Source organism: Gossypium hirsutum, chromosome D02, assembly GCF_007990345.1.
Source record: "Gossypium hirsutum isolate 1008001.06 chromosome D02, Gossypium_hirsutum_v2.1, whole genome shotgun sequence".
Lineage (NCBI taxonomy): Eukaryota > Viridiplantae > Streptophyta > Magnoliopsida > Malvales > Malvaceae > Gossypium > Gossypium hirsutum.
Genome location: NC_053438.1, coordinates 54,615,897 through 54,633,230, shown reverse-complemented (window position 1 = coordinate 54,633,230; position 17,334 = coordinate 54,615,897). Strand labels below are relative to the sequence as shown.

The window sequence follows — 17,334 nt, the reverse complement described above, 5'->3', positions numbered from 1 at the left end:
TTTACAGAAAACAAAAAGAAAAAATAAAAATCCCCCCGAATTCCTCTTTTTCTCTTATTTTCTGCTATTTTTTTGCTGTCATTTTCTGCCTCTTCTGCTTTGCTGTGTTGTTTTCCGTTCGTTTTTTTGCAGGTACAGTACGAGGACGTGGCACGGCTCGGCGCAACGGCTTGATGGCTTGCTGGAGGCTCGTGGGGCTGAGGGAAGGCTGGAGGCGCGTTTGTAGGGAAACGGCGCTGGGGCTTCTAGGGTTTCCGAAAGTTGTGGTTTTGGGCTAGGGTGTTTAGGCTAGTTGGGCTTAATGGGCTAGACTAGTGATTTGGGTTGGGGGGAAACTGGGCCTACTTGGGTTTCGGCCTGCTAATGTAAAAAAATTGGATTGTATTATTATTATTTTTTTTGGACTTTAATTTTTAATTTTAATTTGGTTTTGTTTTATTGAAGGGCCCGGGCAAATTGGCCTACTACAATATAACTTATTAATAATTATTTAATTAATAAATATCTTTTAATTATAATAAAAGTGTATATACATATTTTACTATATCTGTACAACTTTATTACACTACATTTGGCACCATTTGATTTATTTATTTTATATTTAATTAATTAATATCTATAAATATATTTATACTTAAATTTTAAGTAATTATATATTTATTTTACAAGTGTATAAATTTATGCATGGCACATGTATAATTTTTATACCCTACATTTATCTTTTCTTAATTTATTCTATAATATAATAATAAAAATAATAATATAAACAATAATAGTAATTAATAATTATAACAATAAATATCTATTTCATAAAAAATATATGTATTACAAATGTAAACATATGTATTTTACATTTGTACATTATCATCACCATCCAATTGTCATTATTTCAATTTATTTATCATATAAAAATCTTATAATATAATTATTTTAAATTAATTTAACATAATTTATATCTAAATAATTAATTTTATAATTAAAATATAACATAAAAATCTTAGATTTTATTACATATATGCCACCTCATTTCTTATTAATGGCTTAATTGCCATTTTAATCCATTTTATTTTCTATTAATCTATAATTCAACTTTTACTCCTAATTCAGTTTAGTCCTTTTTACTTTTACCCTAAATTAAGCTAAATTCACGTAATTAAATTCTAATTAAACACACTATTAAACTCATAAGTATTCCTAATAATTATTTACGAACCCACTTTTGTAAGACAGAGGCCCGGCAATGTACTTTTTTGGTGCCCGTGAATTTTGGGTCATTACATTTCTCTCACCTTAAAAAATTTCGTCCTCGAAATTTACCTAAGAAAAGATGAGGATACTGTACTTTCATCGTTTCTTCCGGTTCCCAAGTCGTCTCTTCTACATTATGATTTCTCCATAAAACTTTCACTCTCGTGCTAATATCTGAATCGAATCTTCTTCATAAGTCAAATCAGATCGAATTTCAATGTCCTCAGTTGGAATAACATGAGAAGGATTCGATTTATATCTCTGAAGCATCGAAACATGAAAAACATCATGAATTTTCTGTAATTCTGGAGGTAAGGCTAATCGATAAGCAACAGATCCAATTCTTTCCACAATCTCACATGGCCCAATAAAACGTGGACTCAATTTTCCCTTCCAACCAAATCTCAAAATTTTCCTCCACGGAGAAACCTTAAGAAATACCTTATCCCTGATTGAATATTCAATGTCTCGATGTTTTAAATCAGCATAGACTTTTCTTTGTCGAAAGTTGCTTTCAATCTATCTTTGATCTTTTTAACTGTTTCCTCTGTCTCTTTAATCAATTCTGGCCTAATCACTTTTCTTTCATTCAATTTTGTCCAACATATCAGCGATCTACACCTTTGACCATATAAAGCTTCATACGGGGCCATTTGAATACTATATTGGAAACTATTATTGTAGACAAATTCAGCTAATGACAAATAACGTTCCTAACCTGATTCAAAATCAATGATGCAAGCTCGAAGCATGTCTTCTAATATCTTAATTACCCGTTCAGATTATCCGTCAGTTTGCGGATGGAAAGCTGTACTGAAACTAAGTCGAGTACCCAATGATTCATGCAGCTGCCTCCAAAATCTCGATGTGAACCGAGGATCCCGATTTGAAATTATTGATACCGAAATTCCATGTAATCTAAAAATTTCTCGAATGTACACCTCGACAAGTTTCTGCAACGACCAATAGGTCCTGACTGCTATAAAGTGAGCTGACTTGGTAAGCCTATCAACTATCACCCAAATAGCATTCGTTTTGCTTGCTAACAACGGTAATCCCGTAACAAAATCCATCGTGATACTATCCCATTTCCTCTCGGGAATATTAATAAGCTGACGTAATCTAGTAGGAACTTGATGTTCTGCCTTTACTCGCTGACAACTCAAACATTTACTCACAAATTTAACTATATCTCTTTTCATCCCTGGCCACCAATATATTTCCCGTAAATCACGATACATCTTCGTGCCTCTGGGGTACAAAGCGAATGGACTGTCGTGAGCTTCTCGAAGAATCGATTTTTTCAACTCAGAGTTAGCTGGAACACAAATCCAATTTTGATATCTCAAACATTCACAATCATCAATACTTTGTTGTACCATTATGTACCATCTCTCTTTTCTTCAACAATTTGTCATCTTCCAATTACGTTGATCTGATCTGATCAAGCATTGCCGACTTTATTCTTAACTCAGCCAAAAGACTCCCATCATCACTGATATTGATTCGTGCAAACATCTCTCTTAATTCAATTGCAGCTATTCTACTTAGTGCATCAACTACAACATTAGCTTTTCCTGGATGGTAGTCTATAACATAGTCATAATCTTTTAAGAGCTCTATCCATCGTCTCTGTCTTAAATTCAATTCTTTTTGAGAAAGAAGATATTTCAAACTTTTATGATCGGTGTATATGTAGCATTTCTCACCATAAAGATAATGCCTCCAAATTTTCAATGCAAAGATTATTGCAGCCAATTCTAAATCATGTGTCGGGTAGTTACGCTCATGTGGTTTCAATTGACGTGATGCATAAGCTATTACCTTTCCGTCCTGCATCAATACACAACCCAGACCATTCATAGAAGCATCATTATATACTATGAAATCTTTACCCGATTCTGGTAATGTCAGAACTGGTGCCTTAGTCAACATTTGTTTCAACTTTTCAAAACTTTCTTGGCACTGATCATCCCACACAAATGGTACATTCTTTTGTAGTAGTTTGGTCATCGGCAAAGCTATCTTCGAGAATTCGTTTTCAAATCTTCTTTAATACTCGGCTAGACCAAGAAAACTGCGTATCTCTGATACATTCTTAGGCGGTTTCCATTGGACAATCGCTTCAATCTTATTTGGAACAACTCGAATCCATCTGCTAATATCACATGTCCCAGAAATACAACCTCTGATAACCAGAATTCACATTTGCTAAGCTTCTCATACAACTGTTTATCCCGTAATATCTGCAGTACAATTCTGATATGCTGATCATGTTCTGACTCCGACTTCGAATAAACCAGTATATCATCAATAAAAACCACTACAAACTGATCTAAATAAAGTTGAAAGATACGATTCATGAGATCCATGAAAGCAGCTGGGGCATTAGTTAACCCGAATGGCATCACCAAGAATTCATAATGACCATACCTCGTATGCAAAGCTGTCTTCGGCACATCACTTTCTTTTACTTTCAGCTGATAATATCCAAATCTCAAATCAATCTTCGAAAATACTGAAGCTCATTTCAGCTGACCAAATAAATCATCAATCCGAGGTAATAGATATTTATTTTTAATTGTTACCTTGTTCAACTATCGATAATCAATACATAACCTCATAGATCCATCTTTCTTCTTAACAAATAACACTGGAGCTCCCCAAGGTGAAATGCTCAGTCTAATGAATCTACGATCTAGTAAGTCCTGTAACTGCACCTTCAACTCTTTTAACTCAGTGGGCGATATTCGATACGGAGGTACAGAGATTGGTGCTATACCCGGATACACTTCTATAGCAAATTCAACCTCTCTGTCAGGTGGTAAGCCCGGTAGTTCTTCAGGGAATACATCTAGAAACTCACATACGGTCCTGATTTGACTACACTGACTACCAATTGAATCAAAATTAATAACATATGCCAAATATGCTAAACAACCGTACTGAATAATTTATCATCTTTCATCGCCAAAATGATGCGTGTCGGACCATTGGTATGAATGCCGTTCACCTAAATCCTGTCCATATCCTTTGTCTGAATGCTAAACCTCTTTTTATAACAATCCAAAATCACCCCGTATTCGGATAACCAATCCATACCCAATATTATATCAAAATCACCGAAAGGCATAATCAACAAGTCAACAGAAAACATTTTATCATGTATAATCAACGGGCATCTCCGGCATACTCTATCTACAGACACAATTTGTCCCAAAGGGCTAGTCACTTCTATTAAAACTCTAGACATTTCAGATTTTAACTTTCCCAACTCAACCAGTTTTGAATTAATATATGAATGTGACGACCCTGGATCAACTAAAGCATAAACAGGCTCAGAATGCAATAAGAATATACCTGTCATAACATCGTGGGCATCACTTTCTTCCCGAGTTTGAACTACATAGGCCTTGGCTGGTGCTCTAGCCCCTGATTATTGTGTAACTATATCGCTGCTCCTTTGAACATCTCCACCTCTAGATACCAAACCACCTCTGCCCAAACCTCCACCTCGAGCAGTAGATATTAATCTCTGTGGTGTGGCAGGAGTAACATTTTTATTCTTTGGACAATCTTTAGCAAAATGTTCTGTTGACCCGCAACGGAAGCAACCTCCAGTTACTTTCCAACATTCACCTAAATGTTTCTTCCCGCAATGTCCACATTCTGAAATTTTTGCATCCCAGGGTGGACCTCTTACACTAGCAGTGGATACTGTTGTCTATTTTCCTTGGCTTCTGTCCCCTCAATTAGATCTAAAGCTGAACCTCCAACCACCTCTGGGTTCTCGAGATCTTTTCGATAAATGATTTAAAATAATAATGCTAGCTCGTTTCCCAGTCGATCTAGCTATCTCAGACTTTTTATCCAAACCCAACACCTACTCTACCATCTTTTCTCTCTCTACTAAATCTACAAACTCCATAATTCGATGTGACACCAGCAGTACCCTGATCTCATCTCTTAAACCCCGAAGTAACCTTTTACAACTATCAGCCTTTATCAGTATGAACTCGAAAGCGTATCGGCTGAGTTTAGAGAATTCCGGCTCATAATCTACCACAGATAAATCACCTTGTTTTAACATCAGAAATTCTTGCCTCTTATCTTCGATATATAGTTCCCCAATATATTTCTTCTGGAATTCTCTCTCGAATAAGTCCCATGTGACCTGTTCTATAGGTAGATGTCGTATTACAGATTCCCACCATATATAAGCTTCGTCTTGTAACAGAGAAACAACACAGATCAAACTTTCTCAGGGGGGTACATTCCAATTGCTGCAAAAATCGTTTAGTTGATTCCATCCAATTCTCTACAATGGATGGATCAACTTCTTTCAAACCCAAAAATTCAATGGCACCATATTTTCTTAACTCTTTTATTGGGGCCCGTCTTTGAGTTGATACAGAAGTCGTAGCAGGAGCAGTCTCCGCTACTCTTTGTAAAGCATCGGCAACAAGGTTATGGAGCATTACCGGACCTATCGGATAATTTATAATATATATACAAATAGTTATCAAACATAATATAAAATAAGCTTCAAGTCCCTTAGATGGACCCTAGAGGCCCAAAATACTAGTTAAGAGTGATTTGGGACTAATTCGGGTGCTTGGAAAAAAAATTTTCCAGGTTTATTACCCAAGCTTACCAAATTTGTCATACCATTTTATTAAACTTAGTACCAAAACACCAAATATCATTCATTACAACCAAAATTATATAACATTATAAAGTGACCATTGCAACACCTATGTACATGCCACTTTCATTTAAAGAAGAAAACATCACCAAAATTTTTGTGCTGGAGTTGAGATCGTTCGGATGCTGGACCGGGACTCTTGACTTCTATTAACCTGTGCACTGAAACAACCGTACGCTGAGTATAGGTATACTCAGTGGTATTACCATAATTCAAATAATAATAATAATAATAATAATAATGGAATATAATTATCAAGTATATAAATTAACCAATTTTTCAAATAACAATTCATTCTTAAACTTTGATTAATTAAGAATAACAATATAATTTTTTTTATCTATTCTTCAACTCCATTCACATATCAAATGTCTCAATTTCAATCACTACATGAACAATAAGTTCATGCCTTTCCTTTCCAATCTAAATTTCAATCCACAATTCAACTTCCTCGCATTTTCAATAGTACAATCAATCAAATTCATTTAATCTTTCCCCATTTCGGTTATTCACCCTATTAACAAACTCGAACTTTGGCGGATAGATGGATTCCAACCAAACACACGAGTACGACACATTGTGCCTAAAATGGTACTTAGTATCTAATCAATATACGACACATAAGTGCCTCAAACGACACACGAGGTGTAACACCCCTAACCCTTATTTATCGTCGAATCAGGGTTACGAGGCATTACCGACCAAAATACAGCTCAGTGCAGTCATTCATTTCTAAACATACAATAAGTAATATTAACTAACATACATCAAAGTCATATTTTTCTTTCATGTATTGAATTATCATGATACAATTATAACATTACTAAACTTGAATGTCCACAAATCATTTATACTAAATTCGAACATATGAATTATAAAGCCAATCCAAATCAATCATACTTTAAAAGTCATGTATCACAAATAAAACAAATCTCAAAATTCAACCAATTTCAATCCGATTTCCAAATCAAATTTTTCATCAAGCTAACTCACTAAAAACCAAATTGAACTAGTTCCATAATTACCAAATTCAAACCATATGGTCATCAATTTATAACAATCATACAAGTGTACCACTTAACCAACTAACCAAACATATTTTACTATTATGAAACATCACATCATAATACATATACATTATAATTCTATTAGCCGGACCTTATGACTATATAATAAGGAATTTAGATAACTAAATAAGTATCAATCATATGTCACTTTCATATACTTAGCTTACAACAATACATCCCATTCTATAAGCTTTCCCACGTGTGCATATTTAAGTCACAACTAGCCATATCAATTCATAATATTAATTAATATCAAATATATTAGTTATGAGCTTTGTACATGCATATACTAGCTTAAGTTGAACTATACTATGTTGTAAAATAGGCAAAATTATACAAATGCCTACAAGCATTACCCAAATGATCAAATCTCAATTGTAAGAATAACCAATCCATACACTACTTACTCAACTAACTTTAGTAATTTTCTAAGTAAAATAACCAAATTTAAACATGCCAATTTCATATACTATGTACCATGCCAAAATTTCATATACACAACTGAATCATTTAATCTTATATTCGGTCATCAAATTAGCCTCCAAAAATTCATATACCTAAAAACTCACTCAAACAAGCCTACCATATGTGCATACTTAACCATTCCAAACCAAATCACAAAACCAATCACAAATACAAATTAAATCATGTATCAAGCTTACTAAATGAGTTATTTATAAGCCATTCATATCATTACTCAACCAATACATATAACCAAAACACCATTCATACATGTCATGGGACATACTTACCAAAATGTGCTTATACCATGATCAAATTTACACAACCATTAGCATTATAATCACGCCAATTTTTGCATGGCTAAATATATATATCATCAAAACCAAACATATTAAAAACTAGCCTATACAAAATAACCAAATACATACTTAAAACATGGCAAACCATATGGCCAAATACACTTTCCATAGTAAGCCAAAATAACTATAGCCTATACATGCCATATAACCAAGTCACAAAGTATATAAATACAGAAATTATTAGCTGGATAGCGTGATGCAATCTCCGTCAACTTCCAACCTGAGCGAATGTCCCAAACACTGTAAAACATAAATAAAAAAACACCAAGTAAGCTATAAAGCTTAGTAAACTCGTAATATAATAACTCATATTACTAAATAACTATATTACAAATAATTGCATCAAGTCATAATATAGCTTATTTGATTTCACAATTCTACCTCAAATTCATGCACATGATTAAACAAGATTTCCACGAGTTTATTCATTTCAAAGCTCGTATGCCTATTAAACTTCTTATCACTTCATTCTCATTTACAAATACATAAGCAACAATAAATAGCTTTATTTGATCCATTATTCATCACATTTCTATAGCCGAAAGAATCATGTAAATTATTGTTAAATAATTGTAATTCTCACTCAATGTTCCATATTCATATCATTATCACAATCATTGCTCATATCACCCATATCATTCAATTCATACCTCATTATAGGCAAATAAAAACATTTTGGTATAAAATATAATTATACACTAATAATTCTCATTAAATTACCTTCATTTAACTCTCACATAGGTTCTGAACGTACCTGTGTTGTTTAATTCAATTGAACTTTCATTCTTGTCTTAACTTTGCGTGATGAACCATTCAAAATCGTTAAAGATACTCAAAAGCCTCTTATAACACATACAATTCCATATCCCAGATATGGTCTTACATGTTATCACATATCGATGCCAATATCCCAACTATGGTCTTACACAAAATCACATAATGATGCCAATGTCCCATACATGGTCTTACACGTAATCACATATATCGATGACATATCCTAGATATGGTTTTACACAAAGTCTCATATATCGATGCCATAGCCCAGCTATGGTCTTATACGAAATCATGTAATGCCATGGTCCAACCATGGTCTTTTCCGCCAATTCGTCTTTCGTTACGAAACGGTTGTGTTCGATCCTGTATTTTTACTTATTTCAAACATTTAATTTAAGATCCAAAATTAAATCAATTATATGAATACATTCATACTATCATTCATCAATTACATAAATATACTCTAAAGTTCGATTATACGAACTTACCTCGATTGCTAAAACAACGGAACGGATCGATTGGTTCGATACTTTAAACGAGTTTGGATGGACGGTGCGTTTACCCGCAGTTAGTGTAAAAAAAATGGTGGCGGTGAGATTAGATACTGTAGCGACACTGTAGCATGAGACAAAAAGTAAACTAAACGTACCGCACCGCACCCAATCGCCTATCCAAACCCACCCTTTATCTTTTCTCCAATCTGGATTCGTATTTCGCTTTTCTCGATCTAAATATAATCAAAATCAGCTTATTTAATTATTTCTCTATTCAATGTAATCCAAAATTTACCTTAAAGAATATTTACACTTTTGCCCCCATAATTTCACATTTTTACAATTTAGTCATTATCACATAAAATCACAATTTCATGAAATTAAACACAAATCCAAGCTATCCAAATTTTCCATATATCACTAGCAGCCCATATTTTCAATTTATTTCACATTTTAACCACTAAATTTCCACATTTCACAATTTAATCCCTAATTGACATTTTTTTTATCAAAAATCACTTTATAAAAGATGAAAATCTAACATCAAATATTCATATTTCATGAAAAACTATCAAAGATCTCAAGTATTCAACAATAGAAATTCAAAAAATCTTTAACAGTTTTAGAAACGGAGGTGCGAGTTAGCTAGATTACGAAGCAACGATCTCAAAAACGTAGAAATTATTAAAAACCGAGCAAAAACCACTCACCAATTTGTCTTCAAAGTTTTGCCAAATAACAATTACACCCATGGTTGATTTTAGGTTGAAATTCCGGTGAAGATGGATAGTGGAAGAAGATGACACAATTTGTTTTATTTAATTTAACATATATTGCCTTTTTACTTATTTAACCTTTAATAACCTTAATAACTACACCAAATGCCACTCCACTAACATCAAATATATCAATAATGGGTTATTTATCATATATGGACCTTCAATTTAAAATTCTATAGCTATTAGAAACCTTTAGCATATAGAACGCAACTTTCGCACTTTACGTGATTTAGTCCTTTTTATCAAATTAAGCACCCAATTGATAAAATTTCTTCATGAAATTTTTACACAATCATAATATCATACTGTAGATATTAAAATAATAATAAAATAAAATTTTGGACTTCAAATTTGTGGTCCCAAAACAACTGTTTCGACTAGATCCATAAATCGGGCTATTACACGAGGTGCCTGAAATACGTCACATAAAGTGCCTGATCGGCAAAGCCGATAAATCCCGTACTCTTCCAAATCCTATGGCATGCCAACTATATCCGACTCAGCCCGACTAGTTAATAGGGTCTCCAAATTCATATTTCAATTCAATTTCAGTTTTTTATTTCACTTTCAATCGCAATTCCATTCAAAATTCACTTTTCCATTTTAAGTCAATATTCGATTCAATTCCACACATATATTCATCATTCAATTGAATTTATTTCAACTTAATAATAATAATTACCATATATTTCACTTACCATTCATATAAATTTAAATATAGCATTTAATAATAAATAATTTGAATTATAATAATACAAACCCGAATTTTCACGTTTCAGTCCTCGATAACCTTCTCTTTTCCCTTTTGTGCCGATGTCCCTGGTTCTTTGTTAACTACGAAAATTAAAATAATTTACACTATTAATACAATACTAATTTATATTAAATAATTGACTTTCTATTCAATTTCTACCTTAATTTTAATTTGGTCTTAATTAAATTCACTTACTTTTCTATCTCAATTCATACTTTATTTCTACTCCATTTCCTACCAAATTCAACTTAACTATCTAATGTTCATGAATAAACCCTAATGTCATGTTTCTTTAAATTTAATCCTTCTAACAAAAAACTTATAGCTTACTTGACAATTTAATCATTTTATCAATTCTAACTAGAAATTCTATCAATCAAACCCTTAATTCAACAATTTGTTCAACATGAATCATGTTAAAAAATCTAAGAACTTTCAAAATTTTAACTTAAATTCAACAAAAATTTGTTCTAAGACTTCTAAAACATCAAAATTAAAAGAAAAAGACTTGATTGACTTGCCAAATTAAAGCTTAAAGCCTCAAACCCTAGTTTTTCCTTTTTTTTTCTTTTTCTCCTTTGTCCTGCTCTATTTTGAAATACTCTCTGCTTCTTTCTCCTTTCTTTTTATTTATTTCGTTTTTATTTCTTTACTTTATATTATAATAATATAACTTATTAATAATTATTTAATTAATAAATATCTTTTAATTATAATACAAGTGTATATACATATTTTACTACATTTGTACAACTTTATCACCCTACATTTGGCACCATTTGATTTATTTATTTTATAATTAATTAATTAATATCTATAAATATCTTTATACTTAAATTTTAAGAAATTATATATTTATTTTACAAGTGTATAAATATATGCATGACACATGTATAATTTTTACACCCTATATTTATCTTTTCTTAATTTATTCCGTAATATAATAATAAAACTAATAATATAAACAATAATAGTAATTAATAATTATAATAATAAATATCTATTTCATAACAAATATATATTACAAATGTAAACATATGTATTTTACATTTGTACATTATCATCATCATCCACTTGTCATAATTTCAATTTATGTATCATATAAAAATCTTATAATATAATTATTTTAAATTAATTTAACATAATTTATATCTAAATAATTAATTTTATAATTAAAGTATAACATAAAAATCTTAGATTTTTATTACATATATGCCGCCTCATTTCTTGTTAATGGCTTAATTGCCAGTTTAATCAATTTTATTTTCTATTAATCTACAATTCAACTTTTACCCCTAATTCAATTTAGTCCTTTTTACTATTTACCCTAAATTAAGCTAAATTCACCTAATTAAATCCTAATTAAACACACTACTAAACTCATAAATATTCCTAATAATTATTTAAGACACTACTTTGGTAAGACGGAGGCCCGACAATGTACTTTTTCGATGCCCGTGAATTTTAGGTCATTACATCGAATCTATCAAAGCATAAATAGGTTCTGAATGTAATAAAAATATACCTATCACAACATCATTAGCATCACCATCCTCACGAGTCTGCACAACATAAGCTCGAGTTGGTGTTTTGGCCTCTGACTGTTGAGCAACAGCATCATTTCCCTTTCTAGCATCACCTCTCGAAAATGAACCACTTCGACATGACCTGCGACCCCTAGATGCAGGCATAGATCTCTAAGAAGTAAAAGGTGTAGCATTCTCATTCTTCGGACACTCTCTAACAAAATGTTCCGTAGATCCACAGTGAAAACAACCTCGAGTTAACTTCCAACATTCACCACGGTGTTTTTTTCCCACAATGCTCACAATTCGGAATATCAGTATCCCTGGATGGACCTTGTACACTACCCGTAGACATAGTCGGTTGTCTATCACAAATATCAGTTTTGTAACACCCCCAACCGGTATCCCTCACTGGAACCGGGTTACAGAGCATTAGCGGAGTTTATAGATCAAACAGACAGAAATTTCAAACATTTCGTAGCATCAAAACAAGTCATCAAAACATCATTTTAATCCAAATTATAAGCATACCAAATACAAATCAATTTGCCTAGTTCATGAGCACTTAAACATAAAATTAAATTCACATGCACCTATCTAGATTTAGTTCAATTTACCATGCTATAATATGGCTTCAACAACAAACACATATTTATATGTATAAAACTAACCAAAATTAAACTTATAACCTCATTTACAATCAAACCACAAAATAATTATTATTTAGACACCCTAGGTACATGTCGACACAAAGGATAAACATCTCCACATTTGAGTTCGGGATCATTGTTGGATGCTGAATCGACGATCAAAATTAAATACCTAACTTGCACACAGAAAACAAAACCGTACGCTGAGTATAAACTCAATGGTATTTTTATAATCTGAATATCAAAAGATATGAATACACAAATATACAATTTAAATATTACAACACCATATCACATTTTATTTGTTTCACAATATCTCAATTCTTATACTTGCTATATAAATAGCTTTTCACAATTTATTTCACATTTCATTATACAATTGCAATATTCATTCCATAGTCATTTCATGAGTATATGACTCATATATTCCATATATTATCAACATATTTCACATTCTATTTTCAATTCACTATTTCACTCCCATTTCTCATACCATACCATTTCAATATCAATTATAAAGCTTTATTACTCATTTACCCCTATTAACACGACTTAGACTCGGACAGATACATGGATCCAACCAAAACAAACCAATTTGGCACCTAGTGCCTTATCGGATAATTCGAAGTAATAATTTGACACCCAGTGTATCATCGATTAAATCGAAGTAAATTGGCACCCAGTGCCTCATCGAATTAATCCGCAGTAGTAAATTGACACTCAGTGTCTCATCGACTCAAAGTTGAAGAAATCCCTAAACTCTTCCAATCCTATGGCATGCCATCTATATCCGACTCAACCCGATACAGTTAATAGGATTTAATTTCACTTTTCAAATGCAACCAATATTCATTTCAATTCAAATAATCAATATATTCAATATATATGTATACCAATTCAATTAATAAATTCAATAAATTCATCACATACTAAATCAATCCATTTCAATTGCAAAACACAATAATTCTCACCTCAACACTTACCATATACATTAAATTGAATTATAACAATTAACAACTAAATTTGGATTATAGAAATACAAACCAGAAATTCTGAGCTATTCCTTGTCAACTTTATCTTTCCCCTTTTTAGTTGAGGATTCCGGTATGATGTTAGCTACGGAATTAAAACAATTAAAATTCATCAATACAATACAATTCAATTGCATATTGCATATTTCAATTTTTACTCAAATTTGTCCAAATTTCAATTTAGCCCCTAAACCGAGAATAATTTTATTTCTTCACAATCAATTCTATATTTTCATTCAATTTCCACTTTAAACTAGATTTAACTCAAAATTTGTCCAAATTTCAATTTAGCCCCTAAATTTTTAAATTTGTACAATTTAGTCCATATTACTCAAAATTTACAATTTATTTTACAATTCAATCCTTTTTTATTTCTAACTTGAAAATCTATCAATTTAGTCTCTAATACTAAAATTATTCAACATTAACAACACCTAAAAACTCAATGATTTCTAAAATTTTGACATGGGTCGGGTAGTATTTAATACCGGGATTCCAAAACATAAAAATTAAAAGAAAAAAGGGACTAAATTGACTAACCAATTGAATTTTGAACAATTGAAACCCCTAAGGCCGTGGCTTTATCCTTCCTTTCTTTCCTTTTCTTCATTTTTTTTTGTTCTTTTTTTTTCTGTTTCATTTCTATCTTTCGTTCTTTTTATTTATTCTTTATTTATTTTGTTTTTATTATAATATAATATAATATATATACTTAATAATTAAGTAAAACATATTTTATTATAATATATATTAAGTTTATAAATATCTTACCTTATGCCGCCTCATTAAAGAACAATGGCATAATTGTTTCTTTAGTCCATTTAATTTTTCTTTAATCTATAATTCAACTTTCACCCTATATGAAATTTAGTCCTTATACCTAATTACTTTTAATTCAAGCAAATTCACTTAACCGAAACCTAATTAACTACAGAGCTATATTTACTGGAACGGAGTCCCAGGAATGCATTTTTTTTAATTTGATCCTTTAATACCTTTAATACCACCTTAATAACACTCCATAAATATTTATAAAAATATTTACGGCTTAGTTTATAAAAACAAGGTCCCGATGCCTTATTTTCTAAAACCACTTAAACCTAATAAATTACTTATATAACATAAATTATCAAATCAAAAACCTTTTTAAAAATCACATTTGACTCGTAAATATTAAATAATAATATTTACGAACTTACTCGTCGAATTTGGTGGCCCCGAAACCACTATTTTTGACACCACTGAAAACCGGGCTGTTACAAGTTCTATCTGACTTAAAATTTGATCTCCAACTACCACGAAATTCTTTTGATCTCTTCGGTTGTGGATTTGAACTTGCAGCTCCAGGACGCTTTCCAACAGTACGGATATTTTCAATCTTATTATTAGAACCAAGGACTTGCTCTACCATTATTGCCCGTTCAACTAAATCTGCAAACTCAGTAATTCTGTGCGATACCAACAATACTCGCAACTCATCGCGTAAACCACGTAGAAATCGCTTGCAACTGTCAATTTCAGTCGGCACAAATTCAATAGCATACCTACTAAGTCACGAAAATTCTTGTTCATAATCAACCACAGACATTTCACCTTGTTTCAGCATAAAAAATCTTGTTTTTCGTCTTCAATATATAATTCACCCACATATTTCTTTTGAAATTCCTTTTGGAAGAATTCTCAATTTACTTGATCTGCGGGTGCATGACGTGTCATTGACTGCCACCAGGTATATGCTTCTCCTTGTAGTAGAGAAACAACACATATTACACTTTCATGTGGGTTGCATTCAAGTTGTTGCAAGATCCTCTTAATGGATTCAATCCAAATTTCAGCTGTGGAAGGATCAACTCCTTTCAATCCTAAGAATTCAATTTCACCGTATTTACTCAATTCTTTAATCGGAGCTTAATGAATAGTAGGTGTAGATGTTGTAGCGGATGTGGTTCCCGCCACACGTTGAAGAGCATCAGCGATAGCTCTAAGTAACTGTGAATAATCTTTTTCCTCAATATTACCTCGCTCAACGTTAGGCTGTTGAGTACTAACTAGATTAACACTTGGTGTTGCCGATTCGGTTCCATCTAACTCATTGGAGACATCATCTCCAGTATACATCTTTTGATCAACACCATCATTATCATCATCTGACATTTTCAACTATAAAACAAAAATAAATATATCAACATCCAAATCTCGACTCAATTCAACTCAGTTATGACATGTACCTCTAGACTCAATTCTGAGCTCGATTTAGCCCGAGAATCAGCTAAACCTGCAAAACCCTGATACCACTAATTGTAACACCCTAACCCATATTCGTCATCAGAATAGGGTTTCAAAGCATTACCAAAGTTTATTGATCAAACAGGCAAAATTCTCAAACATTTCATATCATCAAAACAAGTCATCAAAGCATCATTTTAATCCAAATTATAAACATACCAAATCCAAATCAATTTGCCTAGTTCATGAGCACTTAAACATAGAATTAAATTCACATGTACCTATCTAGATTTAGTTCAATTTACCATGCCATAATATGGCTTCAAAAACAAACACATATTCATATGTATAAAACCAACCAATATTAAACTTATAATCTCATTTACATTCAATCCACAAAATAATTATTATTTAAACACCCTAGGTACATGTTGACACAAAAGGTAAACATCACCACATTTGATTTCGGGGTCATTGTTGGATGCTGAATCGGCGATTAAAAGTTAAGTACCTAACCTGCACACAAAAAATAAAACCGTACGCTGAGTAAAACTCAGTGGTATTTCTATAATCCGAATATTTAAAGACAAGATAATATAATAGGCACAATTAAATATTAAGCACAATTGAATATTTAAAAACCACATTTATTTATATAATAGCGTTAACCATTCAATACTCAAATCATAATTACATCATTTTATACCATACTCAATTCTCATCACTTGATATATAATAGCTTTTCACAATTTGATCCACAAATCATTAGAAACAATAATAACATTTAATTCATGAATACATAATTCATGTGTCTCATTTTCATGTTTCAATTCACTATTCCATTTTCAATTCACATACAATATTATCCAATATCAATCATAGTTCCATTTTATTTAATTACCCCTATTAACATGATTCGGATTTGGACGGATACACAGATCCAACCAACACACCAGTTTGGCACTCAGTGCCTCATCGGATAAATCCGACGTAATAATTGCGCCCTGCGCTATATAATTTGACACCCAGTGCCTCATCGACTCGAAGTCGAAGAAATCCCTAAACTCTTCCGATCCTATGGCACACCATCTATATCCGACTCAGCCCGATACAGTTAATAGGGTTTAATTTCACTTTCCAAATACAACAACTATTCAATTATCATATTTGCACATATATATTCATTTCAATTCAAATAATCAATATATTCATTATATAAATCAATTCATAATCAATATATTCATAATATATATATCAAT

General features: G+C 31.7%; 1 protein-coding gene across 1 annotated transcript; it reads right to left on the bottom strand.

The window, feature by feature from the left end:
* Window positions 1-2,673: 2,673 nt before the first annotated feature.
* Window positions 2,674-16,003, bottom strand: LOC121214564 (uncharacterized). Its single transcript, XM_041088341.1, has 9 exons — window positions 15,808-16,003; window positions 15,576-15,711; window positions 15,099-15,393; window positions 12,168-12,339; window positions 5,522-5,734; window positions 5,201-5,475; window positions 3,969-4,136; window positions 3,343-3,728; window positions 2,674-2,884 (listed from the first exon to the last, which is right to left on the bottom strand). Exons 1-9 carry the CDS (start codon window positions 16,001-16,003, stop codon window positions 2,674-2,676), a joined length of 2,052 nt encoding a protein of 683 aa, XP_040944275.1.
* Between the last annotated feature and the right edge of the window lie 1,331 nt (window positions 16,004-17,334).